At 39.0% G+C, this 27,044-nt stretch overlaps 1 protein-coding gene across 1 annotated transcript in view; it reads right to left on the reverse strand.

The window, feature by feature from the left end:
* Positions 1–288: 288 nt before the first annotated feature.
* CACUL1 (CDK2 associated cullin domain 1) overlaps positions 289–27,044 on the reverse strand; it is a 44,731-nt gene continuing 17,975 nt past the window's right edge. The window contains exons 4-9 of the mRNA XM_080347526.1: positions 23,396–23,491; positions 19,386–19,488; positions 7,458–7,547; positions 5,169–5,307; positions 1,920–1,963; positions 289–788 (exon numbers count right to left, since the gene is read on the reverse strand). Coding sequence (XP_080203652.1) covers positions 748–788; positions 1,920–1,963; positions 5,169–5,307; positions 7,458–7,547; positions 19,386–19,488; positions 23,396–23,491 — 513 coding nt within the window. The 3' untranslated portion in view covers positions 289–747. The remainder of the gene's footprint in view (positions 789–1,919; positions 1,964–5,168; positions 5,308–7,457; positions 7,548–19,385; positions 19,489–23,395; positions 23,492–27,044) is intronic.

The following is a 27,044-nucleotide window of genomic DNA, read 5'->3' on the forward strand; positions in this document are numbered from 1 at the left end:
ATTCACCTCCCATTAACGCAAGAGAAAAGTGCAACTTTGCAGCATGTTTGTTCACGTCAAGTTTTGCCTCAAGAACACATTTTGCAGTAACAAAATATGGTCTATAAAGTTGCAAAGTGCACAAGCTGAAGGCACAGAGTACAAACACATAGGAAAACAGATTTCAAAATACAAAGTAACAAAAAAAGAGCTAAAAGAAAAATCTGGAATTTAAAACTCCCTGACACAAGATACATTTATATGGGACCAACTCTTAAAGGTGACCATTTTTAAACTAATGAACAAATATTGCAAAATAACAAAATTTTATTCTTATTAAGTAAAAGCTCCAGAAAATACCTTGAAGTTTAAAAACTAATACACTGACGTGTTAACTAGTTTTAAGAATGTCCTTAATATTAAGAAAAGAGTGCAAAAAGGATTCTTCCATTCTAACACTTTTGGAAGCTGCTGATTCCAGCTGCCCATTTCTACTTTGAAAGGATCGTTTTTCAAGGTGCATTCCTCACAAAAATCACAGAACATGAACTTGTTGAGAGGCCAGACCAAAGAATCATGTCTTTCAAAGTCATCCCAATTGTAGCAGCAACTGACATTTTATCATATAAAGAAGTCCAAAACTCTTCTTTGAGGCATAGTTCGTGTCAGAGCTTGAGTATCAGCAGTTGCCAAAGGAGGCTCTGGATACCACCTGCGCTCCTCCAGTGTCTGTTCTGGTCAGGAAGAGAAGCTGATCCAATATATTCACTATCTGTACCCCCTGGAGCTTGCACAGCCTGATGAGCCATCTGAAAGTACAGAAAACATTCAAGAAATTCTCTCATATTAAGCTTCCACCTTAAGTCCTTTGCCCCCATCAACCCCAAAACCAGCATTGCCTGCAAAATGCTAACAGTGTAAACTGAAGTTGATATACCAGGGAAACATCCACCTATTCATTTCAGGTTGTCATAAGAATTCATCATAAAATTGTATGACATTTTATGGTAGGAAATAAAGCAAACATACTCAGCGGAAAGCACAGGAGGAAACTTGGTAGAAAGAATGCAATAAAAAGTTAACAATGGCACCAGAACAGATACTATTCCCCTGTCCCCAAGGCTAAATGACAATCAGGACCTTGTACTTAAACCCTGACTTAGTACATGTGGGATTAGATTCTCTCCTGGACAAATATTTAATCAGCACAGAAGGCAGGACCTTTGACTGCACCCAAATTCGGGATGTCTGGAGTAGACCAACTAACCAAGAATGGAGATATTCCTCCCTGTATCTCTTCACTCCACCCCATCATCTCTACTGGGGAAAATTAGGAGAGTAATGAAGTGAAGAACCTCACAGTTAAAAATGCAGCAAGAGACTTCACCTACAAATGCAAGAGAACTTCCCTGCTGCACGACTCGAGCATTTGTAGACAAATACTCAAGACAGGTGGTCACCAGCTTGTATTAGACACATCACTGAGGGTTCCAAGTTGAAAAGCAAGACCTCTCCAAACTGTCCCTCCTGTCAGCAGACAGGAACACACACCACCAGCACACGATTTATGCCAGAGGTGGCCTGGCTCATCACTTCGTTACCTGTTAGATGTATCCTGACTTGGGACAACTACATTCTTCTCCCTTAAGACCTCAGCTGTCTACTTAACTGAAGTGGAAGTATCTTGGCCTCGGCAGCTTGGATATCTTACTACCTTACAGGTGGGCTGTGGGACTCCAGCACAGTTAGCCAGGCTCTAGATCCAAGAAGATTGTATTTTTACTTGGAATGATAAAGATTCCTTTGGCAGACTGAGCTACACATGGAGGGGCATCCTCTGACACATCGACAGCCCCAAGAAGACAGAAGTCCACCAGGAGCTGTGCATCCAAAGCAGCAGGGACAGCAGGACAGCGCAGGGCAAGGAGATGCATACTCACTGTACGTTAACTCTTCTCCAGCTCTCTTGCGTGACTGGTCACCTCTAGGAAAGAAGGGGAAGAAAAGTATTTTCATGATAATCTGTTCTAGTTGAAGATGTCCCTGCTCATTGCAGAGGGGGTTGGACTAGATGACCTTTAGAAGTCCCTTCCAACCCAAACCATTTTATCAGTCTATGATTTTAAAAAAGAGAAAACAATAGTGAAATACCTCAGCGCAATCATAATCAACTTTTACAGACTTTAGGAACAAAATTCAAACATAGTAGTAATAACACATGACTGCGGGATTCTGGATTTACTAAAACAGAAACGTAAGCTAGATTTTATATATTTAACGAGTTCATCCTTCTGTCAAAGACAGTAGGTTTGATCTTGTAACTTTTTACAAAATGAGGATGAGGAAAATTGCTCATATGCAGAGCAGTCTCAAGCCATGCATAGAATTGTTTTCCTTAACTCAAACTCCTCAACCAAGCTTTAGAGAACTACATAAACTCTGCATCTATCCGTCTAAAAAGGTAAGATAGTCCTGAAAACCCAGCAATGAGACTCGAAGCAAATGTGAGCTGACAGCACTTCCTCTTCAAGCACAAAATTCAAATAAGTAACTAAAGCTGTATTGGCATCAATTGCTCCTGAAAACCCAAAGTCAAATTCCCATCTATTTGGAAAACATGGTTTTTCCTTTTATTCTTGTGCACACAGACCCTTAAAGCTGGTAAATCTGGCTGCTTCACAAGTTTCTCACTATGATAGATACGCTATTGAAACTGTCATATAAGGAAGAGAGATTCTAATACATTTTCATCACAGTGGTTATAATTTCACATATATCTGCTGGAAGTTGGTAGAATATTTTTTTCTCTAATAATATGAAGTGTTCTTCCTTGAAATGACTCTTAAAGTGATGGACCTGCTGTGTATGACTTGATTAAGGTCTTTCTCAAGACAAATACTGCCAGGCAAATGGCTCGTGTTCCCACTTTCTGCAGCAAATAGTATTTAATGGTGTTGACAACCTGACTATTTCAAGTAGAACCTGATATGCCATCAGTGCTGCTGAAGACACCTCACTGTGCTGTGTTCCTCAAGGTTATTGTTGTAGGAAGTTCAGCAGCAAAGACACATCACCATTTTTTGGCGCAATTATAGGAGAAGAGGTGACATTTCATGCCAACCCAGAAGCCAACAGCCTTCGTACGCTCCTTCATAAAAGAGATAAACAACCCTTTTGTACATACATATACATCTATACACGTAGGAATAGAACCTCAGAACAATGCTGAAAAGGTCATAAAGAAATACAACCCGTGTTCCTGAACATAAGCAGAAGCACATTTTACTTCTTCAAATACATTTCAAGGAAAAATGCATTTCAAACACTACTTCAAAATGCCATGTAGCAAATTATATCACCTGTACTTGAGTTTTCTTTTACCTCTGCCCTTTCCACGGTGACAGACTCTAACACTTTACATAACCTCCATGTTTACCAGGCTGCACTGACTCCCTGGCAGTAAAACCATATTAATGTGTTTTGCAAAATACATTCATCAGTTACTCCACTGCAGAGTTTTGGTTTGCACTTTAATGTAATAAATCAAAAGCAAGGTAGATAAAAACAGTAGTTGCACCAAAGCATGGGTTGGGGTGGGACAATTTTCTAAACCTACAAGACATATTAAAACTCTTCACATGTCCAATATCCAGAAGATGACATACTCAGAAAGACAAAAGGAAGAGGAACTCTTAGAAATTGGACTTTGTAACCAATATGTGACACAGGAACCTTTACTTTGTTCTTCCCTGTATGACCTTTCTCAAGCCCTCATTTCTTTGTCCCCACAAGACAGAAACGGTTTCCTATGGATTTGTATTATTTACAGTGTTAGAGAATTACTTTTCTGCATAAAACAGGAGTTGCTAAAATATATTCTGAAGATCCCATGAAGTTTCTAACAAGAGGGCACAACACTGGCCTCCAAATTTTGCAACGGTCAGTACCCTTTGCTTCCTTTTATACAGCACCAGCCAAAAAACTTCACGGTCAAGCTGGCAAGCCTGCCTTATTTTCAGATACTGGGGGAAATATGTTCCTGAAACAAACTGATTTTGTGGATATGGATCATTACTACTTGAAACTTCAATTTTAATTCTCTATGAAGTACAAAACGAGTGAAATGTGATTGTATGTGGAACTATTATAAGACACCTACAGAATTAATTAGATTGAAAATTAGACAAAACTAAAATGTTCCTTTTTTTTTGTTTGTTTTGTTTCGTAAATTTCCTCCTTTTGTCAGCACTATATACCTACTCAGTTTCAAACAGTCTCAAACTTCTATTTCTTGGGCCAAATGCACCGCTTTTCTCAGCCTAAGCTCTTATGACTTTATTTTTAGTATCCTAAGCTATCAAAATTTGTTTTGCTCAACAGAAAGCCTTACAAGGAACGAGTCTCCAATGCCATTTGCATTTAGGTCAGCAGTAGAGTTCTGAAGCTCAATAATTTACCAAGCTTTGGAGAGAGAAATTACCTCTGCGGAAAATTACACGAATGTGAAATCCAGGAGCACATCTAACACTAAACATACACACATTTAGTGGGTGTTTAAACTACGGGACCATTTTTTCAGTGCTGCAGTTGCACAGGTAACAGGAAGGATGATTTATCCTCTTCCCATAGAAAGGAATCTCTGGGGAACAGAGCACGACAGCTTCCCCAAGCTTGGTCCCAATGCTGTGCTTCCATCCAGGCAGCTCAACAACAGGCGCAGCCCAGAATCATCAACATGAAAATTAACATGATGAAAATTTTCCACCGTCTCTTCTACTGTTTGTTCTTCAATTCTCAGAAGAGAAACATGTATTTAAAATAAACACCTACTGTATAAATAGCTCTGAAAGTGGAATAAGGAGAAGTCGTCAACTGACATTTTCAGAAGCAACATAATCAGAAAAGAAAAGGTCAAAGTAAAGGCTGAACAAGAGCATGATCATGCATTAGAAGCACAATGAAAAGACTGGGTGGCATGAACTGTAAGCAATCTGTTACATGAAAATATTTGAAGACTTGCGATGATTTGCTCTTTGGTACCATCTGCCAGGTTGGTACTGCTCAAAATGTGTGGAAAATAAGACCATATTTCAGATACTGAGCTGTGAAAGTTCTTCATTAACTCTTAAATTATTTTAAATGATTTCAGCACTGTCCAGCACCATTACTACTGAAGTAGTAATTATTACCTCGTAAATCCATTCTGCATAAGCTCTCTTTGAAGTTTCTGGTCTTGAGCAGCATATTCCTGAAGCTCAGATTCCACAGCAGGGGGTAGAATATTTGGGATGAATTTAGAAAATAAAGCTGGTGCCATCTGTACCCATTCTGTAAGAAGAGGGAAAGCAACAACAAAACATGTGGAAAAGATCTTTTGTGAAAATTTTACTCTTTGACAGATGTCACTTTGCCTCTATTTTGAATACATCCTCTATTTTGAATACATTTTATGATCTCGAACAAAAAACAAACAAACAAACAAAACCCCACAACAACAAAACAAAACCATCCCCTAAACCCACAGAAACCAGACCTTAAAGCAGAACAAATAATCAGACTGTTAAATGCTTAAATGTAGATAAAGGAATTACTATTTTCTTTGGTCATCAACCTTGTGAGTAAATTGAAATTCAGTTCTCGCTGCATCTCACAGGGGCTGCTGAGCCTCAGGACACTCTCGAGTACAGCTGAAGATCAGCAAACTCACCTTGATAATCATAGAGTGCACTATCAGCAAGTTTACTGACGACACAAAGCTGGGAGGAGTGGCTGACACACCAGAGGCTGTGCTGCCATCAGAGACCTGGACAGGCTGGAGAGTCGGGCAGGGAAAAATGTAATGAAATATAACACGGGAAAGTGTAGAGTCCTGCATCTGGACAGGAACAACTCCAGGTTCCAGTATAAGTTGGGGAATGACCTATTAGAAAGTAGCATATGACCCCCACCTGGGAGTTCTGGTGGACAGCAGGATGACCATGAGCCAGCACTGGGCCCTTGTGGCCAGGAAGGCCAATGGTACCTGGGGTGGGTTAGAAGGGGGTTGGTCAGTAGGTCAGAGAGGTTCTCCTGCCCCTCTACTCTGCCCTGGTGAGACCCCATCTGGAATATTGTGTCCAGTTGTGGCCCCTCAGTTCCAGAAGGACAGGGAACTTCTGAAGAGAGTCCAGCACAGGGCAACAAAGATGCTGAAGGGAGTGGAGCATCTCCCGTGTGAGGAAAGGCTGAGGGAGCTGGGGCTCTGGAGCTGGAGGAGACTGAGAGGTGACCTTATTAATGTTTATAAATATATAAAGGGTGAGTGTCAGGAGGATGGAGCCAGGCTCTTCTGAGTGACAACCAATGATAAGACAAGGGGTAATGGGTTCAAATTGGAACACAAGAGGTTCCAATTAAATATGAGAAGAAACTTCTCAGTAAGAGTGACAGAGCCTGGCCCAGGCTGCCCAGGGGGGTTGTGGAGTCTCCTTCTCTGCAGACATTCAAACCCCCCTGGACACCTTCCTGTGTAACCTCATCTGGGTGTTCCTGCTCCATGGGGGGATTGCACTGGATGAGTTTTCCAGGTCCCTTCCAACCCCTGACATTCTGTGATTCTGTGTAACACATTAGTGTGGGAGGCTTGTTCACAAAATTTACACCTCTCTTCCCTGAGCCTTATTTCTAGAAAGCACAGTAATATCAACATATAACCCTGCTTCTCCATTACCCATTTCAAATGAATTAATGCAATTCTCTCACTGATCTTCCAAAGCTCAGATGAACACTTTTTAATGTTCATTATATAATTCTAAACTGTATTAGTTCAGCTTCAGGATAGAAATGTGATTTAATTTCACTACACTGAACACTGCCTTACAGAAGCAAAACAGTTTACCTTAAAGCCGCTACAAGGCTGATAAGAAACACAGGCGACTGAGCAAAGGATGAAAATTGGGTTTATTGCAACTGGGTAAGAAGTTCTAAGAAAAATAAATGCCCCACAAGTATTTCTGAAGCCAGACTTTCCAGAGGTTGTAGCAGTTCTCTTAAACTTCATCTTTACTTGGAAAAAAAGGGATGCTTTTAAATATATTCACTAGGGCACACCATGAGCTTTTATCCAATGCCCACATATGGTCACCTGGTTGATGCCAGGCTTCAACAGTGTTTATTTCAATCAGCAAACTCACTAAATAATCATTACTAGTGTACATGTGGTTTAAAAAAAACCCAATGCACTACCCTCCCTCATCACAGAACCGTTTTGGTTGGAAAAGACCTTCAAGATCATCAAGTCCAACCATTAACCCAACACTTGGCATTCACAACATGAAATACTGTGGTATGTATTTTGTGCCACTGCCAGATCATTATAGGTGAGAAAAGTATTTCAGGTTAAATCCAGGTGGGAAAACCAACACCCTCATGATGGCAGAGATAAAGAAAAAATTTAGAAATATTCTAGAAAAATTCTAGAAATATTGTGTCTTTTTTACCTGGTCGTAGTGTATACAGGCCTTTCACAATATTTGCCATGGTTGAAGGAGTTATTTGAAACGGCGTTGACTGAGCTTCCAAGAGTAAAGCTGAAATAAAATTAAGAGAATTAGCTATTTTTCTAATCAAGAAATACAGGCTCTTACACATACATTTCTGCATCAAAGAAATACAGTAGTTGTGCTTTTTTGTTATCTGATGTCCTCTCAAAGGCAACAGGCAGGTATCTGTTTGACAACCTAATTCTCAAGAGTAACAAAACATCACCTTTAAACAGAAATATTCTGTTCAAATTATATAGGATGAATATGTTAAATAACTTACGTTTCATCTGTTTTCAGATAGGTAAATGGAGTGAGGAAAAACCAACTAAGTGTTGGCGCTAAGTATATATATGGGCATGTTGAATGCCTGGAGATCCCAAAATCCTCACTATACAATTTTTAGCATCTTGCCCATACAACTAAGGCTAGATTGAAATTCTACTAATGAAGTATAAGTAGTGTAAAAAGAAAGTAAAAATCAAATAAGAAGAGTTGCCCTTTTAAACACAAGTGAACATTTCTATTTCATTTTTGGTATTTTCTGTAGTAAACATTGCAGTAATTGCATCTTCCTCTTGTGGAAAAACCTGGCAATAGCAGATTTACTGCTTGTATTACACTATCCAGACCTTTAGCCTGCCTTGTATTTAGCTGAGTTTTGTAAATCCACCTGAATTACAGAAACAAACAAAAAAATAAATCAATAAGGCTTAAACCAACTGTGGCCTTTCAGTTTTTATGATTCTACAAAGCAGCTGAACAGCACACACAGCATCCTGTGCCCACTATGCAGGGGAGAAATTGCTCTTACACACTTCAGGTAGAATTGTATCTCTTGTGCTTCCATTGTAGACTCTGGTTTTCAATCTTTAAAGCTTCACCAAATCGGTCTTCAGCATCTGCCAACACCGTACTTGCCATAGAAAGAAAAATCCTTGGCAGCACGTTCTTCCCTTTGTGAAACTGTTTAAATGGCTCGTGTAATAGGGAGATTAAAAAGGAAGAATTTTTCTAATCTCCAGGTAATGAAAGTGGTTACATTTCACTGTTATAGATGAATTTATTTTACAAAGAACCATCTCGAAAGCGCTTGGACCTTTCAGCTGAAGCCTTGAGGGGGTGAGAGGCTGTGATTTGTTTTGTAATAACATATTTACAGCCTCTTTCCTAAAGAGTTTTTAAACAGCCTCTTGGCAGCCAGGAAAGTTGCGAATCATTACATTTAAAAGGGAATGATGCTTTTTAAAGAAGATATGCACACAGTAATGCACAATCCATACAACATGTGTATTTACATACATATATTTAATTAGACTGTAGCTACTTCAGCATAAGCTTCACCAATAGATTTGTAAAGCATCCAAATTTCTTCTTCATATGTAGACACCAAATGATGTTCCAAAGCTACATATGACAAATTATTTAAAATAGAATAAGCCTAAAAATACTGATTTAAAGGCCACAAACTCCAGAAATAAGTAACTTGAAAACTTTAATAGATGCGAAATAGTAACTCAATCAACATGGCTTCTTGACTTTATTCCTGATAAACTGAAAACTGTTCTGCAGTAGTATCCAAGTTATAACTAGCAAGAGCCATTTAAAAATATTTCAGAAACTACTTTGTATAAATGTATACATACAGGGCATATGTGGAAGAGAAAGCAGCTGTTCAGAGTCACTTTGGGGACAAACCCAAATGTTAACACAAGCACCCACAACTGCAGAACTAGAGGGCATCTGACTGCTTGGATATCTCTGAGTAAATGGAAAATCGCAGGTCACACTTATTTCATCTATGGATGAGATGTGAAACACAGCGCTGAGCACACAGCCATGTGTACTGTTGTCTTTCAGTTTTTATAGTTTTTAATAACATAGGAGAAGTAGATGGCAAAGACAAATTTTATTTTCTGGTATATATGGATCAAAGACAAGAGGTGCTGAGCACACCAGACTGGCAGCCTGTGGTACTGGAGACACGCTGGGCCTGTGAGATGCTCCCACCTTTCTCCTTCCCTTCCAGCTAATGAGACCCCCACAGCACCCCCTTAACGTGTTCGAGCTGCTGACCACAAGAATTATTTGTACAAGCAATAGTTTCAGAGGACAGTCCACATCTTGAGCATAGTTCACCACTATAAACATGCAATATTTCACCCATAAAGCTCATTTCAGTTGTGATCCTTTGAGATAACATGAACAGATATATCTGCAATAGAAAGCGAGTAAAATGAGCAGCCACTTGTTTCTGTTTCAGGTTACTGACCATATCACCTGAGACAGGGATTTCATTAATAACTCAGTCAAAGAATTCACCTGGAGATCAATCCTACAGAAACACCTTGTTCACCACCCCACCACAGCATCAGGAATTAACATTTAGTCTTTTTTCTGCAACTGCTTATACCACATGCGACAATGGAAACTTAAATCGCTCACGCCTGATTTACGGTCGATAAATACAAACATGATGTTATTATATTCAACAACAACGTAAGAAAGGAATGGCATATATTTCCTGTTGCTCACTAAAGAAAACTAAAAGAACAGACTATTCATTAAACCATACAGTATAAATTAATCCAGCCCACACCTTTTCCAAAAGCTATGTGTCAATAGCTGAAGGATGAATAGCATTGCTGGAGAATATGTATTTTCAGAATGATTTCTATAAGGACAAGACTCCTCTCTCTGGATAGATTCAAGAAACCTCAGTCAGACAAAGACATAAACACATAAAAAGTGTAAAACTCCTTCACATGCAAATTTATCTTCAGTTTTGCAATGAAATCTACCCAAACTTTCAATCCTACATTCCTTCTTGAGAGGTTCACTTAAACCAAAGGAATAGAAACAGCCGTGCCAGACACACTAAGTTACCTCTGTTGTTATTTTACAGTCTTATCAAATATTAAGGCTTTGGTTCTTGCTTTATTATAATAATTAATGAGACTCTACAACACAGCAGTTGCAAAGACTCTTTCTACCCCATGGCATTTACAAAGATGGATCAGGGTGAGGCAGAATAAAACTAAACCTCAGGTGAACGACAGTGGTAATGACACTATGATACGATCTGACCACCTCGGTGTTTCTGAACCAAGATGGCATTTCACAGACTAAGTAACCAATATGCAAAGAAGTTAATTAACCTGCAAATAGTCCTGAAAATAACTCACGGCAGAATCAAAGAAGGGACGCGTGGGCTCCCACGATGAAATGCTTTGTGTGCAAAAAGATACAAGATGCTTTGAAATGTTGTTGAACTGAGGTAAGACAATACCCAGAATGGCCTCGGGACTTTTTTTGAGGAATGGTGGATAAACTATATTGGAATAAACAAGGTATGAACCTGCAGCAGTTCAGTTATTCTGCGGTAACCATGTTACTCCATTATTGCAGAATCACTCTGAAGCAGCTCGACCCTTGATGAAGTTTTAAACTATTTCATAATTACAGTGGGTACCTGGGGCAGCCAGAATTCCAGGAGCAGAGATGGTATCTTACCAGTTCAAACTCACTTGTTCAGAACTCAAGATTCACTTGCAAAATCTAAAGGTTAGCTATTCTAAAAATATTCCTATCACTCATTTCCAAATAGATTTCTTTTACTTAGCAAAGATGTAATTCTTCTGGAAGAAGAGTGAAACTCTTGCATATTAGTGCACAAGATTTTCTTTTCCTCCCTTTGCAGTAATGTAACAGAACTTCAATGTAAACTACTTTAATAAATCACACCTAAGTATGGCTTCAGCAGATGTATTGAGAGTTGTAATTATTCAACGACACACTTAAAATTATACATCGTATTCCCATTAAAAGCAACTCTAATAGCTTCCCCAAGTAGGCGTTACTCAGCTGGTGCTCTCCAGCCCTCAGCAGAAGCAGAACTGATGGCTTAATGAAGCTAGAAAATAAAACAAATGTATTCCAGAGATCTTTATCACACCATACAAACTGTGCTCTCTTGTACTTAACTCCAATACGTATGCAATATTTACATTATTTTGCAGAACAACCACTTTGATATTTGCACAGAACTGGAGCCCTTATACAACTGTATGTGAGCTGTTGCTTTGAGGTTCTGGGGGAGGTTGGTTGTTTTGGGGGGTTGTTTTGTTGTTGTTTTTGGTGTCTTTGTTATAGTTGGTTTGGTTTTTGCTTTGGGGTTTTTGTCATTGTTGGGTTTTGGTTGTTGGTTTGGTTTCTGCTTTTCGTTCCTGTCTGTGTTGGTGCATTTGTTGTTGTATTAACCTACTGCCTATTCTATTATTAAACTGGCCAATAAATCTTGATCACATATTACCTTCTCATTACTTTAACCCAGGTACAATTTGGACGCGTTAACTATTGATCTAAAACTTCAAAAGCCTTTTGCATGAAAACCAACCTTCCCATTTGCAGTTACATCAAACTCCTCATTATTCTGCTTTATTTTCCTTTAAACAGAACTAAAAATAAATTTTTAGCAACTTAAATTCTTCAAAAGTTTGTCCTGAGTTAAAACTTACATTAGAAAAAACCCACAGAAGTCATATTTATTACTAAGCGTTTGCCACTAGGCCTTTAATAAAGCCATAGATTACTTTTAAAATATTCATTACATAGCCCAAAAGCTTTATGAAGTATCTAATAAAAATGCTGTGGAGTAAAAATATCCAAGTCTTAATCACACGGAAAATATTCTGTGTTGTAACCTGAATAAATATGAAAAACAAAGCTATAAACATAGAAATACGAACTTTTGGACTTCTATAACTGGAAAAATAAGGTGATATTTTCATGTTTACAATTTTATGAAGGCTCGTTGAAATGGGAACATTGTTCCTGTTTCTCTACCAAGGATCCAGATTAAACGTTACAGTCATTACCTGAGACTATATTTTCCTATTAAAAACCTGCCTTACTTTGAGGTGCTGCAACTTAACATGAAACAAGAAAAACAGCTACAACTGTTTAAAATAACATAGTTCTTTTAATTAAAAGTGCAGTTCAGTAACAATATTTGTGTGTAGATTAAGCGTTCTTTAAAGAATACAAGTGTATTGTAATATACTTGGTAACACCACAGTTTCCAATATGGCTACAATACAATTACTTAACTCTGCCAAATCCCCACAGGTCGGAAAAGATGCAGAACACAGTGTAGCTGATTTTTTGTGACTACTGATATTTGGAATGAAGACAAGAAGGAAGGAAAACATTGCTTTAAGGTTGAACGGGAATTTGAAGTGGAGGTAATGGGATTAAACTATTTGCCTATGTAGAATAAGCCAGAAACTAAACACTGAACAGATTCAAAATCTCCTAAATGCACAACAATCTTTTAAACATACTTTCAGTGAATAACTTAATAATAAACACATCATTTCCTTACACGTCTAAAAGGACCCTCTATGCTATAGAACCCTCTTGCCCCCCCAAAAAAGTTGGTATTTCAACAGCTTTATCACCAGGAAGAATAAAATAGTTTGTTGTAGAGGAATTCTAACAGAAATCATCCCATTTTAGTCTTGTACAAATATGCTGGAATAGATTGGTATTTTGTCTTTGTGCGACACTATCTTGCTTCATTTTGAAGACTCTCAGAAAGGAATCTTATAATCTAAACACAGATTGATTAAAACCCAGAGAACAAGTCACTCTGCAGGCAAATAATCTTACTTTTTTTTTTTTTTTCAATAAATCAAACATCTTATTTTTCTTTATCATCCTTAAATTTTAAGCAAGAAACATATCTTTATGAAGGTGGCAGAGCAAGGTTGTGCATTTTCTTCTCATACATTTTTCCTTACAATGTGCAAAGATCAGTAAGCAAAGCCGTGTCCAGGGGCTGAGTCACATCCAATATATTACAGAAATAAAGCGCCTCAGCAATCAAATGGGACTTATTTTTTTACCATATTGCTTCTGCCAGCACTGTAGTCACTCTGTGTCTCAAAAAAAAGAACAGTCATTTCAAACGCTTACGGGTAGATTCTATATTCATGCTTTAGTTCAGATTAGAAATGTGCTTTTGAAGCAAATTCACTGATCATCCCCACTTACTGCTCCTTGGTTCCTATGACAGAGCTGCCTGGGACCATATTAACTTAATTCCTTTTGGGCAAGATTAAACCAGATATGCTTGAACTACTAACGGCCTTTCTGTCCACAGGACCAGACATTAGCAAGTGTGAAATAAAACTCTCCAAAATGCACATAAAGGTGAACACTGAGTCCTTGACACCAACACATAGGTGTTCCATATTCTCTAGATCTGCTCCCTTTTTAAACACCACCACTTATTAATGTAGATGTAGCCTAAACCATGCAAGGAATCCTTCAGCGCTTGCAACAGGGCACATACCTTAAAACATATAAAACCGTGGCCATTGAACTTCTGCTGCACCAAAACTATACTGACGATATACACATTTTTTCCAAGACCAGGACACTGGGCTACACTGACTTTTGAACCAACTCAGCACAGCCACTCAAGAACAATTTTATTTATGGATCTAACTGCTATTTCCTTAGGAAGTATAATCATTAGATCTGACATGGAAACGAGAAGCACAAATTAAAACAATTTATTGAATGTAAATCTAAAAGGACAGAATAAAAAAAAAGGTGAAAAATAACAAGTGTTTTCCTCCCTTTTCAGGGGATTTTCTCTGCAGTTTGTGGGTCAAGGCAATGACAGCTTGCTTCTAATACATAGATTATTTCAGACAGATGTCAAAACAGAGGGGGGAAAAATAAAGAAATGCCAACTACAGCAGGGAAAAAAGACAAGAAGAAGATGGATTGGATTGACCACCTCTGCCAAAGGGTGAGGTGTGGGGAGTAAAGTAAAAACCCCAACACGTCAAAATAAAGCCCGTGTTCTCTGTTGTAGCTGTGAACCTGGCATCAATCACAGTGCTCCTCTCTTTGGGCTGTGCACAAACTAGAGCTAGACATGGAAACACAGCCTCTCCTGCACAAACACCAGGCAAACCTCTGCAAGGAAACCTCTAATGGTTATAATTTGGTTGATTCTCTGTAATTTTGTATTAAAATTGTACCTGCTGCAAGCAAAAAGGACAACTGCACAACTTCATCGTTAGAAGTTGTCAGCAACCTTGGCCAACTTTCCAGGCAACTTTTCTGGTACTTCTCAGAAAGCACCAACGCAATGGAAACAGCTTTCCTGCCATCTTTATAAAGGAAAAGCTTTTCCAATGTAAATAGCCCTTCTAATAAGCTATAATATGCCTGCAATAAAAGCCTAAAAATTAAGAAAATGGAGCAGCAAGATTTCTTCAGCTGAATCCAAGTGACATAACTGGGAAGAAATGAAGCTGCCCTATGCAAAAATCTTCAGAGAGAAGTTTTTCCCAGTAACTAATTAGAAACTGTAAATATAATAAAATAGGTTACGATTCCTCCCCCTCCTCCGGTCTTTTTACAAGGAATTTTTTCTTGGAAAACCATGAGAAAAGTTGCTACTTTTGGTGAACACACACGATAGGTTTTTACACTGGATTTTAGTTCTGAACTCACACAAGCACTGACATGAAGAACTACATTCTATAATTACCTACGTGCTATTAGAATCTACATACAGGGAACTGCTCCGTATCCTCATGCTTCAGCAGCTAATTCTGTAAGTATCTGGATATATATCATGAACAAAAACCTAAAACAGCCAATGGTCGAGATCTAGTGCTTTAATCCTCAACAATAATTTTGCCTAAATTTCACATGTTTTCAAGCCCACGTTCTAGTTCTGAAACAGCAAATTTCAGGGAATTGCCTCATTCACAACCCATATTATCACTTTGGATCCTGATAACAATTTTAAGAGCTGTGAAGTCCTAGGCCCTATTTATTCAATTGCATTTTCACCATGGTCCAAGAGGTTTCCTTTTTCTCTGGATTAAAAGGACCTGTTCCTATGATCTATTCCTGACAGAGTAGATCAAAGATGGGAACACGCAAACATCCATTCCAGCATGCTGTTAATAGCTTTTCTCTTCTGTTGCCTTTAAAAGTGAGCTTGTTTTGGGCACTAAACTGCCAATAATAATTCAAAAAAAGAATAGCAGCTACTTGCCTGCCATCGAATTTTACCTATTGGAAGTACTAGAAGTAGTTTCAGGAGCTGTTACACGTTTTCATCACTGAAGACAGATACATTTTGCAATAACTGCGATTCTTCTAGACTGAAGAACACACAGGGAGATGACAAACTGAGATTACAGCCCAGGAAACCCAGGTCTAACCTGCCCCAACAGTCAGTGGCTGCATAAACAAAACAAACAAGTCACATCGTGCAGAACTACAGCAGGAACATAGACAACATTCCCCCCTTCCCTAGGGACAAGGGATATTATCTGCATCTTCCCCCCACCATTTCTGAAGCTTCTTGCAAATAAAATGCTACATCTTTGCTTATTACATTCAGTTAAGTAGTTGTGCACATCGCAACTTCTCATGAGCCATTTAATACAGCAGTGTTATCAGCAACAGCCAGCTCTGGCTTTGTAAGGAAAATAATCAGGTTATATTCACTTAGGTCAAATATATCCACTTTAATTTGAAGAGCATTGACTGGATATATATGTGTGAGCGTACAAGTGTTTCACAAACACAATCGTGTTCATGGATCTGTGTATTATCAAGCAAATACATTAAAAATTGTAAGTGCTCAGAAGTGCTCTAGAGGGAGTTGCCTTTTTTTTTAACTAAAAAACAAACCAACCAACAACAAAAATTCTCTATCAAAAAAAAAAAAAAAAAAGGACTTAGTGCAAGCAAATTCTGTCCAAGTCAAGTTCACTTGAGAGATATTTCTTCTGTAAATAATGAATCCACACCTTAATCACTCTATTTTCTGCAACTAAGTGCTGAGGTAAGTGCTCCCACCAAAGAGACCATTGTACCGGGAGTTAATTGTGCATCTTTGTGCCTTGGAGCACGCAGCACAGGGACCAGGGCACACACAACCAGCAGGACTTTGAGCCAGATCAAACACTAAGACGAGATCTGTGCTGCACCGCTCTCCTGCCTTTCTTTTCTCCCCATCTTTTGAAGTGGAGCAGGACCTTTTTCTGAAATCAGATGAACCTGAAATGTACTTACAGCCCTTCCTGAACACAACTTCAAACAGAAACACCAGCTTCCAGGCTCTAATGGAATGATAAGATACTACAAACAAAAAACCCTCCATATGAAAAACATAGCAACAAACTTCAAGAGCAAGAGATGCTGTCCTTGTCCTCCCAGTCTAGATCACAAACTGATTATACCGATTTTGTTGTTTCTTTTTAAAACAGAGTGAAGCCATGCTGCTACTCACTGAAGTGGCAGCTGCAGCATCTCTTTAAAAAACAGCCCCAGGATTCCATTTCTCTATACAGACGACAATTTCACTGACTTTAATTGCCTACGCATACCCACTCAAAACCTTCTTTTTCCAGCCCTCATAATAAAAAAACCACATCTCTGTTGAAGCAAATCTGTATCAAGTATCAGGAAATAGCACCAAATTCTGCCAATGACACCGGCAAGTAAAGTAATTAACAGACACTGACTTATATCTTACTTTCATAGGGCCCTTACGCTTCTAAAAATGAACATAATGGTCTTAGCTATTATGGTCTGAATTCCAGCAAGCTAGAAGAACAGCTGAGAATAAACACTAAAACTGCAAGACTATAGCATATGCTTTGTGTCTTCAAATATTTCCTAGGAATCCATTAGCAAGTTTAGAATTTTATTTAGGCAAACTTTAACTCAATTTAAAGATCCTATTATACAAGATTTAACCAAGTGAGATCACAGTTAGGAGTTTATACATGTCCATATATATTACCTTACTTATATACAGCAACACAGTGGGTGACAGCCTTTATTTTAATTTTATTTTCCAATGTTTTCTTCTATTTTTACTTTAGCAACTAACACAGAGCTGGGGAGATGGCCCATCATCGCAGGTCTTTTCCTTTCAATGGTTCATCTGCCATTTCTATTAGATTCTCATATTATCATCCAGAGATAACTAATTACATAGCAACATCTCTCATAAGTTATGTTATAAAAATCTGACCAGTGTTACTTTTGCTTTGTCATTTGAAAGAAAAAAAAAATCATCACGTTAATGCTTTAATTGCCTGAAAAATGCATACGCTTAAAATTTAATGTATTTCCTTCTAAGGCAATATCAGCTGAATTTTCCATGATCCTGTTGCAGCAATCATCTTACCAGATTTCATGAGACCGTTAAACCTCTTTGGCACAAAATAAAACATTAAGTCCATGGGTGAGGATTCCTCATTGTCCTGCTATTTCCAAGGTGATCTGATCTGCTACGTGGCTAAAAGCTCTTCTCAAGGAGGCTTTTCCAAAGGGCAAGGACAAGATGGCATCAGAGCTGGTGACCTCCCCTCATTCTAGGGTACCAGGCTCCCCGAGCTCAGGGTAGTCACCTTGTTCACCCACCCTTCTCCCAGACGCCAACTCACAGTGACCCTAAAAAGCACAGCAAAGCTCCTTGGCCCCAGCCCTTCGCTGGAGAGAGAATCTGAGACTGGTTGGGGTTGAAGGGACCTCTGGAGATCACCCAGTCCAACCCACTTGCTCACGCAGGGTCACCAGAGCAGATCACACAGGATCATGTCCAGGCAGGTTTGAATGTCTCCAGAGAAGGAGACTCCACAGCCTCTCTGGGCAGCCTGGGCCAGGCTCTGGCACCTCACACGGAAGAAGTTTCTCCTCACGTTCAGATGGAAGCTCCTGTGCTTCAGTCTGTGCCCGTTGCCCCTCATCCTGTCGTTGGGCACCACTGAAAAGAGTCTGGTCCATCCTCTTGACACCCACCCTGAGGTATTTACAAACGTCGATAAGATCCCCTCTTGGCTTCTCTTCTCCAGGCTGAACAGACCCAGCTCTCAGTCTCTCCTCATAAGAAAGGTGCTCCAGACCCCTTGTCATCTTCATAGCCTGGGCATCACTACCCACGTCAGGACAAAAGGAGAAATATACTCTAATCATCCATCATCTGGTCTCCATTTATCACACAGACAGCAACTGCTTCAGAGAGCAGAGGAGCGGAGGAGCTGTTCTAGATGGACACAGACACCACAGCAAGTCTGGGTTACACAAAGGAGTGCACCGGGCTCAACGCTCAACTCACCAGTTGCACAAAGCACCTGCAGTTCTCCCAGCACTGTGGTCAGCCGCTCACTACTACACAAACTCTTCCAAACTGAACTCTGCTTATCTCTGCCTTGGCTAATTGCCCCCTCGGGGAGCTCACCAGCCCAGCGCCAGGTCCCTCTGCTCATGCAAACACTGCTGGCGGTGGCAGCAAACTCAGCGGTTCACCACAGGAGTTACTCACAGGAGCACTTAATGGGGTCACTCAAAGTATGTTCCATTTGCATTAACCTGTTACCTTAACGGAGAAACTCCTGTAGCATTATGCAGTTCACTGGCTAGCAGGGAGTGCTCGAGTACATCGTGACAATAACCCCAGCAGCATCACAATTCTTTGACCACACCACATTCTTAATGATACCTGTCAGTATTTTGATAAAGAAGTCAAAGAGTAATAGCATATGCAACAGGAAAATGAAACATTTGTTTTGCCATAATCACAGGTGACAAGGGAAAATACATATTCGTTCCCTCAGATACTCAAGAGAACTGTGACTTCATATAAAATCGTATTTTTGAAAAAACAGGTTGACATGGGTCACATTTCTTCATGTGAATGCCTTAAAAAGGAATATGTATTTATGTTCAATAACCATTTGCTATTTTCTCCCTACTCGCTGTAGATTTCTGCAATATATGAAAGCCCTGCAGTTTTCCAGGCTCCCATTACAAGAAAAACTCAAGAGGTTTACTTACGCATTAGGTTGTAAATGTGCTTTTCTGCAACATGTTCCGTAAACAGCTTTATAAGGTCATCTTTTAAGTCTCTGTTAAGCTTGGTTTCTATGTAAAATTTATTCTGGAAAATAAGACAGAAGTTTTCAATTTTGTTGCTCGTAACAGCAAATACAGTAAAGTTACTTTTTCCCTGAACGAAAATAGTTCAAAATCTGTAGAATATTTGAGCTCAGTAACTGCATTTATACGACATAAAACATTCCTGTACAGCCATGAAACTTGTATTGAAAATCAAGAATGCATGTGGTGCCACTGGTAACAAACCCAATTACATAAAGGCAACTTACACACAGATATGTATAATGAATTTTATCCTATATCTACAGATATATGTCCATATCAATCCAGGTTGGGAAATTTTAGAAAACACACTTTACTTTAGAACTTTATAAACACTCGAACACCAAAATAGGGCTGTATATAATAAAAGATAACATTTTTACTAATATCTAAAAGTGATTAAGCCATTAAAATAGGTATGTTACAATAATCTATCACCAGTATAGCTATCCATTCCTGTGGTTCATCGACAGTCTCAGAGAACAGCTACTCAGAATTAATCAACTCTGGAAACAAGTGATATATAAAAATCCATACAAAACTAAACGACATTAAATTTTTTAGGATCCATTTATCTTTATCCAGTCAGCGTTAATAATAAATTCACCTCTGCAGCCCTCAAAGGAAATTCTATTAATGAGTTCCTTGAGGAACTCTACACCTAATGTACTATTTGGTGTTATTCATCAGTTCCCAGCCTGCAATTAATAGTAAGATTTCTTGCCTGTATTTTATTCATAGGGGGGTTTTAAATGCTGTTTCAAGATAAATCTCCTGTCATTACAACACTAACACAGAAGTGGAACAACTGAATTCATATGGATGACTTGTGTAAAAGAGTTAAACAGAGACAGTAACAGAAAATCAACATAATCAAAAATAACAAACTGGAACACTTATCTGAGAGATTTACTAGAAGAAGGGATATCTTAAGGGAAAAATGTTTTTTAAATCAAGTTGCTCTCCTGTTTGCTAACACATTTAACACAATTGGCACAAACCCTCACAACACTATTAAAGCAATCTTTTTTTTTAATGAAACTCATTCTCTTGGTCACTACCAAAACCATACACATACCATAATAAACTGCCTATGCAGAAACAACTTAAATTTCCAAGGCAAGCATTCAGCAGCAGTTATTTACCTCTAATGAAAACTGACCCTGTTGGAACAAAGGCAATCTGAGGGCTGAATACTCGCCCCTATTGAAGTTGAGGTTTGTGGCAGCAATAGACAACCACCTTAGAAAGGTGGGGTTTTTTAAATTTAGTAAATTTAGTTCCCTCCCTGAAGCAATCCTACCTGTAGAGGTTTTGCCAAGGGCTATTACTTAGTTCTTTCACCCCCACCTGAGATTTGAACAGAGATCGAGGGAAAGACTCTGCAGACAACTTGCCTTGTAAGAAATGGATTCACTTCATTTGCAGTATTTTTGGTCAATGGTGAATTCACAGCAACTGAAGACACGCGTCCTCTAGGAAGCGTTAAGCACCATACTAGTGTCTTTCAGACCTAACGTCCCAAACCATTTCCACCTCCAGCTCCTGAGCACACACCAGTGCAAAGCATGGTGGTGACCAGAGCATCTCAGCTCAAGTCCACTGACCTGAACCAAACCTGGTTCTTGGGAGATGACAGAGGAGATGCACCTAGCTAAGGAAATAACTCACTCTGTTCCTTTCCCAGCCTCGAGACCTTCTTACATTGAAAGCAGCTGCCAACAATGTGCAAACCGTGATTCTTCCTTTTGTTAAGCATTGGAATGTCTATACCTTAAGTTTCATAACTAGAAAAGCAACAAAAACCCCAGCTGTTTCAAACAGAAGAGTTACAACGCAGTACTTAGAACAACTGTAGAATACTCTTCACACTTGCTCACTTGAAAGTGACTTTCCAAAAAGATTCCACACTTGCATGAATCTAAATACACAATGAAAAATCATCTAACAGAAGTATTAATACTTCATTTCCAATCTGCACTGCAGAAAGGAGACAGCAGAAGAGCTGTTACCTTCCCCATTCTTGTTAGTGGAAAAACAGTACAATTTTCTGTATAAGATCTCGCTACTGAGTCTGTACCAGCATTTCTTGAAAAGTTTGTCAAGCCACCTGAGGGTCCCCTGACAGGTAAAACATAGGCAGATAGATACCTGAGAAACTCAGAAATGATATAAGCACTTCTTCTACAAACCACCATATCATAAAGCAATCTGGCAAATGTTAAAAGACATAATTGAGTTAACATTACTATGCAGAGAACAATAAATACTTGAAAGAGAAAAAACTGTATATGAGTGACTATCTCATTCACATATCTATACTCACATATATTTGTGTATACAAATACACACAAAATGCCCTCTAGCTTATAAGCAATGAAGTACAACACCAGCCAGTAAGAATAGCAATATTTTAGAGGCAATGAAAAAAAAATAATCTTAACTACCCTAAAACCACACAACTCACAAACGTTGGGCTCATTTCATGCCATAAGATGTAGCCACATCTCCAAGTATCACTAGCAATTGAGAACCTATTACAAAAAAGTATATCATCTAAATGATTATTTTCATTTTTCTTGAAGTAGAAATATGATTTTTTTATTCATTCACGTGTGTTGCATACTGTGACATGTACAGTCTGTAAGCATCCAGAATAACCTCACCTAGATTTGCAAAGCAAATTAGGAATCACTCTTAGGAATGATTAGACTCACTGTGTGACTAGCTGACTCCTAATTTGCTCCACCTGCAGTTATATCCTGGAACTTCTGAAGGAGCATAAACCCACAGAATTCTGGAGGGATAAAAGTGCTTTGGGCCTCCATGCCTTCTTGAAAAGTCCATGGCATGAGGCTGAAAAAAATCCATCACCATGTGAAAAAGAAAACCACTAGTGCTCTAGCAAAAGGGGGAAAAAGAAAACTCCCTCAATTGGGAAGTCAGCCCTCTCACCTTTCCTGTATTCCCACGATTCACAAACAAGAAAACGGTTTGGTACATGGGAGGAAAAAGAATATAAGTGCTGCTGTTGATAGCAGAACATACAGGACTAAGCCCAAGGCAATGCCTTTTTGGTCACCAATGGACACTGACATGTTCCAGTCGTACGAAAAACCTTTAGATGCTATGAACCTAAGTTTGTCTGCATCCAGTCAACAGTATAAATTGCCTTATCAACTGACAGAGACATTTCCAAGAGACATTTCTTTATGTCTTGTTCCACTCTGTGCAATTTAAAAGCAACACTGTGGGTATTGGTCTTTTCTCCCACGTAACGTAACAAGAAGCAACGGCCTCAAGTTGCAGCTGGGGAGGTTTAGGTTGGATTTTGAGAACAAGTTCTTGACCTAAAGGGTTGTCAGGCATTGGAACAGGCTGCCCAGGGAGGTTGTCGAGTCACCAACCCTGGAGGGATTTAAAAGACCCATAGATGAGGTTCTTAGGGACATGGTTTAGAGGTGGACTTGGCAGTGCTGGGTTAATTGTTGGACTCCATGATCTTAAAGGTCTTTTCCAACGAAAATGATTGTATGAGTCTATTATATTCTCTCTTTGTAACTACGAAGCCAACATATAACAAGTCAATAAACTATCCCTGTTCATACATAATGACCTAATTGTTTAGGATGGCTTTTTTCCAATCAAAACAGAAACCATTCGCCCCCGTTCCCAGGAAAGAAATATTAGGACAGAAACCAACTGCAAAAGTTTACATTTAAAAGCACAGCTCCCCCTTCCTCTCAAAATACAACATGATCAGCACTATTACACAGGTAGCAAAACCAAGCATGATTCATAATTTCTACAAAGTAAAAGTCATTACAGCTGCATTTTATACTTTTCACTTTCAGTCAGGATCTTGTGTACTGTCACACTTTATTGGAAAAGAATTTTCTAAAACTTACCATATATATGAAAAGAGGCACAATGCTCTGCAATGCTCCCATATACTGTCCAAGAGCTATGTTAAATCTTTCAATATAGAGATCTGGAGGGCTGGCCTGCAAAAAAACATAAAAGTCAGGTTGTAATTTGAACAAGAGACAGATCTGGAAGAGCATGGGCTATGCTTTCATAGCAAACTCAAAAAACTACAAAGCATTTGATGCACTAAATCCATACAAAGCAAGCCACAAATCATTCCAGAGTTTCTGCCATAACTCCCTCTAGCAAAACCAGTTTTCTTCAGTAGCTGGTTTTTGCCAAGGACTACATGTCAGTGCCCAGCAGAAGGTCCATTCGATAAGAAATACAGAATGCACGTCACAAATTAGCATGTAGCACATGCAAATAAAAACACTTATTAAAGACCAGACCTTCATTTTGAGAGAACTACCCATCACACCTAGGATCTATACCCAAATTTCAGCAAGCACTGCGGTGTCTGCTCCAGTCCCCCCAGGCTTTTACTCCAAGACACAATGTGACATTAAGCCGCTGCTTTGCATCAGAGCTGGCAAGTGGCACATCCTCCAGCTGCAGGGAGCTCCGTCCTTCCTAGAAAACGTTTTGAAGTTTTTGCTGGGTCACCTAAGGCAAGGCAAATATCGGGGTTTTGAGCTAGAGGGACTGCAGAGCGATGTCTTCAGATAGAGCTCCCCAGCTGGTTTCCAGCCCCACAAACATCCCTGCAGTCCTCCAACCCACGACATTACCCTGCAGCCCCAAGCAAAACTTTGCTCCACAAAACCCCAATGTGCCAACTTTTCGATAGGCTTTGTAGAGCCCACAGTGACCGCACTGTTTTCTGTATACATACAACCCTAGCTTTCCCAACGAAAGAAATAAGAAAGCTAAAAAGATTTGTCCTGCAGCAAGCTAAGTTACATTGAGAACAAAATCAGAAAAATGGGAAGCTCTACCAGAGTTTATTTTATAAATATCTATTTGGAAGGATGCAGGGGAGCTGCATTAAAGCACTCAAGAGTGCACTTACACAGCCAGGGATGGAAATGGAGCCAGGGTAGCGTGTTGCTCCGCTCTTCCCCTCTCCATCCCAACCCGCCCTCTGGCCAAACTCCTGCTTTCATACTAAGGTCTTTTCAGGGGGTAACTGTTCAAGTTTCTACTGTTCACACACATATACATTCTTATACACGCCCAAAGTGTTGCTTGTTAATCAAAAAGCAAAACTTCTCTTCCCTTGTACCATTCTCCTCTCTGACAGCATCAAGTTAGAAGAGGATGGAGAATGTGGCAGCAACTGGGACCTTGCAAGAAAACAAGCTCAAAGGTTTTCCTAAAGCCAAGCATCTATGGGATGAGAAAAGCTCAAGCCCAGCTGCACCTCGACCACTTTACTGGAACTTAGAACTCATATCTTAATGAAGCAGATTTTTCAGCCTTTGTACGGACATTCACCAGGGGCCCTAAGAGAACTGTTAGAATTTATGTTGACTTTTCGATGTACTAAGTATTCTGAATTTATAGAAGTGTGGGGTTTTTTTTCCTTTAAACTAGCTTATTTTGCCTCCCTCCTTAATATGCTTAATGAACACATGAGTAATTTTCACAGCAAACACCAGCACAGAGCAGACGGAAAGGAAAGTGAAACTGGCAAAGGAATAAAGAGTGTTACTCTATTCATATGCTGTTGCCAAAGGTTATATATGGTTATTCATCATTCTGATTATAAGTTTTTAATCTTATTGCAGATTAAGTTCTCAGGGGTGGCCAAACAAATTTTAGTTCAAAATGCCAGCAACGTATTAAAGTGGCTATCAACTCTAAGAACTCCCTTTCATATAGAGTTACATACATAATTTGTTGCAAACAACACGCAATGGAATCTGCATTTCTAAGCAGCATGTATTCCTGCTTTGCTCCCTTTTAACCTCAACTTTAAATATGGTTATACTCTCTGATTTGTAAAGACTTGGCATATAGCTTCTGAGATTAAAGAAAAAAGGAAAATTGTGCTTCAAAAAGCATATCAGACCAAATAAGACCCTCTCCTGACACAGGGCACTGCTCTTTTCTCACTGACAGCTTGCAATTCTTTTAAATAAAATTAAATAATTTTAAAAAGAGACAAAAGTTGTCCAGACAGTACAGGACTTAATCCCATGTACAGACTCCAGGCAATGACACATAAACCTCCAAAACTCTGACAATCAACCTCTCCTCAATTACTGACTTGTAAACCAACAAATAACCCAAGCCAACAAGAAATCAATACTACTGTTTTCACAGCTCATCTGTGAAATATTGTCATCTGTGTGGGGAAAAGAACCATGTGTTTTCTCTTCATGAGGGTGTTACCGTACGGCTGCTTAAAACTGCCACATCGAAATCACTTACTTGCTTGAGCATTGGAACTTTCTCCACGTCTCTACATTCACATTAATAAGACAATAACTGCAGTGGGACTTGCTTTATATAAACTACATGGACATTATAAAGTAAAGAGCAGTGCATGCCATCAAATTCCTGAATAAATAGATGTTGCTAAGATTTTTCTATTAAATGGCCATAATTAGAGTAAAACTTGCATTTAAAATTTATATTTATTCAGCTATAGCTATTACACAGAAAATGAAAGAAACTGCTCGGGCTGACATTTTTCTCTTAGTGCAGAAAAGATAACCCACATATTCAGCTACTTTAATTATGGGGGAAGGGCAGAATTAAGCATAACACTTTCTACAACCCCTCCTAGAAAATACTAAGTCTTTAAAAACCACTCCTATCTTACCCAAGTGATTTATTACAGAAGCTATTCAAAGAAAGAAAAATATACTGTTAGCTTAACATTTTCCAGAAAAGAAGAGAATCCTTCATTCCTTCACTCCCCATCCTGAATCCTACAGAACTGTCAATCCAGTTTGTGGGCTTTTTGTGGGTTTGGGTTATTTTTGGTTTTTAAGACACCTTATATGGGGAGAGAACTTAAATCCTGTCCTACATGTGCTGTCATCTACCACTCACAGGGTGAAGAACAGTTTTCCAGTAGCAACTGGTAGAGCATCTGTCCACAGGAGCACTGAACGTTTGGTCAGGTTTCTCAAATAGTGATGCAACTGCTTAACATCTTCAGATTGGTTTTGAACCAACTACTTCTTAGCATAAAATACGATGGCTGCTGTTAAAAGCTGACGTTAAGAACATCATTTAATCTCCTTGCGCACCATAGGGGACATCTCAGCACCAAGAGAAATGAGAAGTAACAAGAAACACGTTTGAGAAAGGGTGACGTGTAAGACAAACATCTTCAAACAAAACAAGCAATTAGAAACCCAGTATGCTAAATTACCCTTATTTGAAATCTAATAGCTAGGCATTTCAATAAGCTTGTGGACAAGAAACTGTATACATTAAGATGTGGGGTTTTTTCAGTTTGAATATTATTCTTTGACTGAACATAAGAATGAAACCAGAAGATGCTGCTGGCTCAAGACAACTCAGAAATGGCTCAGAAGAAACAGTGACAACAGTTCTTTGCTTGAGGAACACAAACTTGATCTGTTTATGAATAGTCATCTGGCACAATGAGCGATATATTCAGGAAAGCTTACATTCCTATGTTGAATGGGCAGTTTCATTTTCCTGGGAACA

Source organism: Nesoenas mayeri (genome assembly GCF_963082525.1).
Source record: "Nesoenas mayeri genome assembly, chromosome: 7".
In the NCBI taxonomy this organism is placed as follows: Eukaryota; Metazoa; Chordata; class Aves; order Columbiformes; family Columbidae; genus Nesoenas; species Nesoenas mayeri.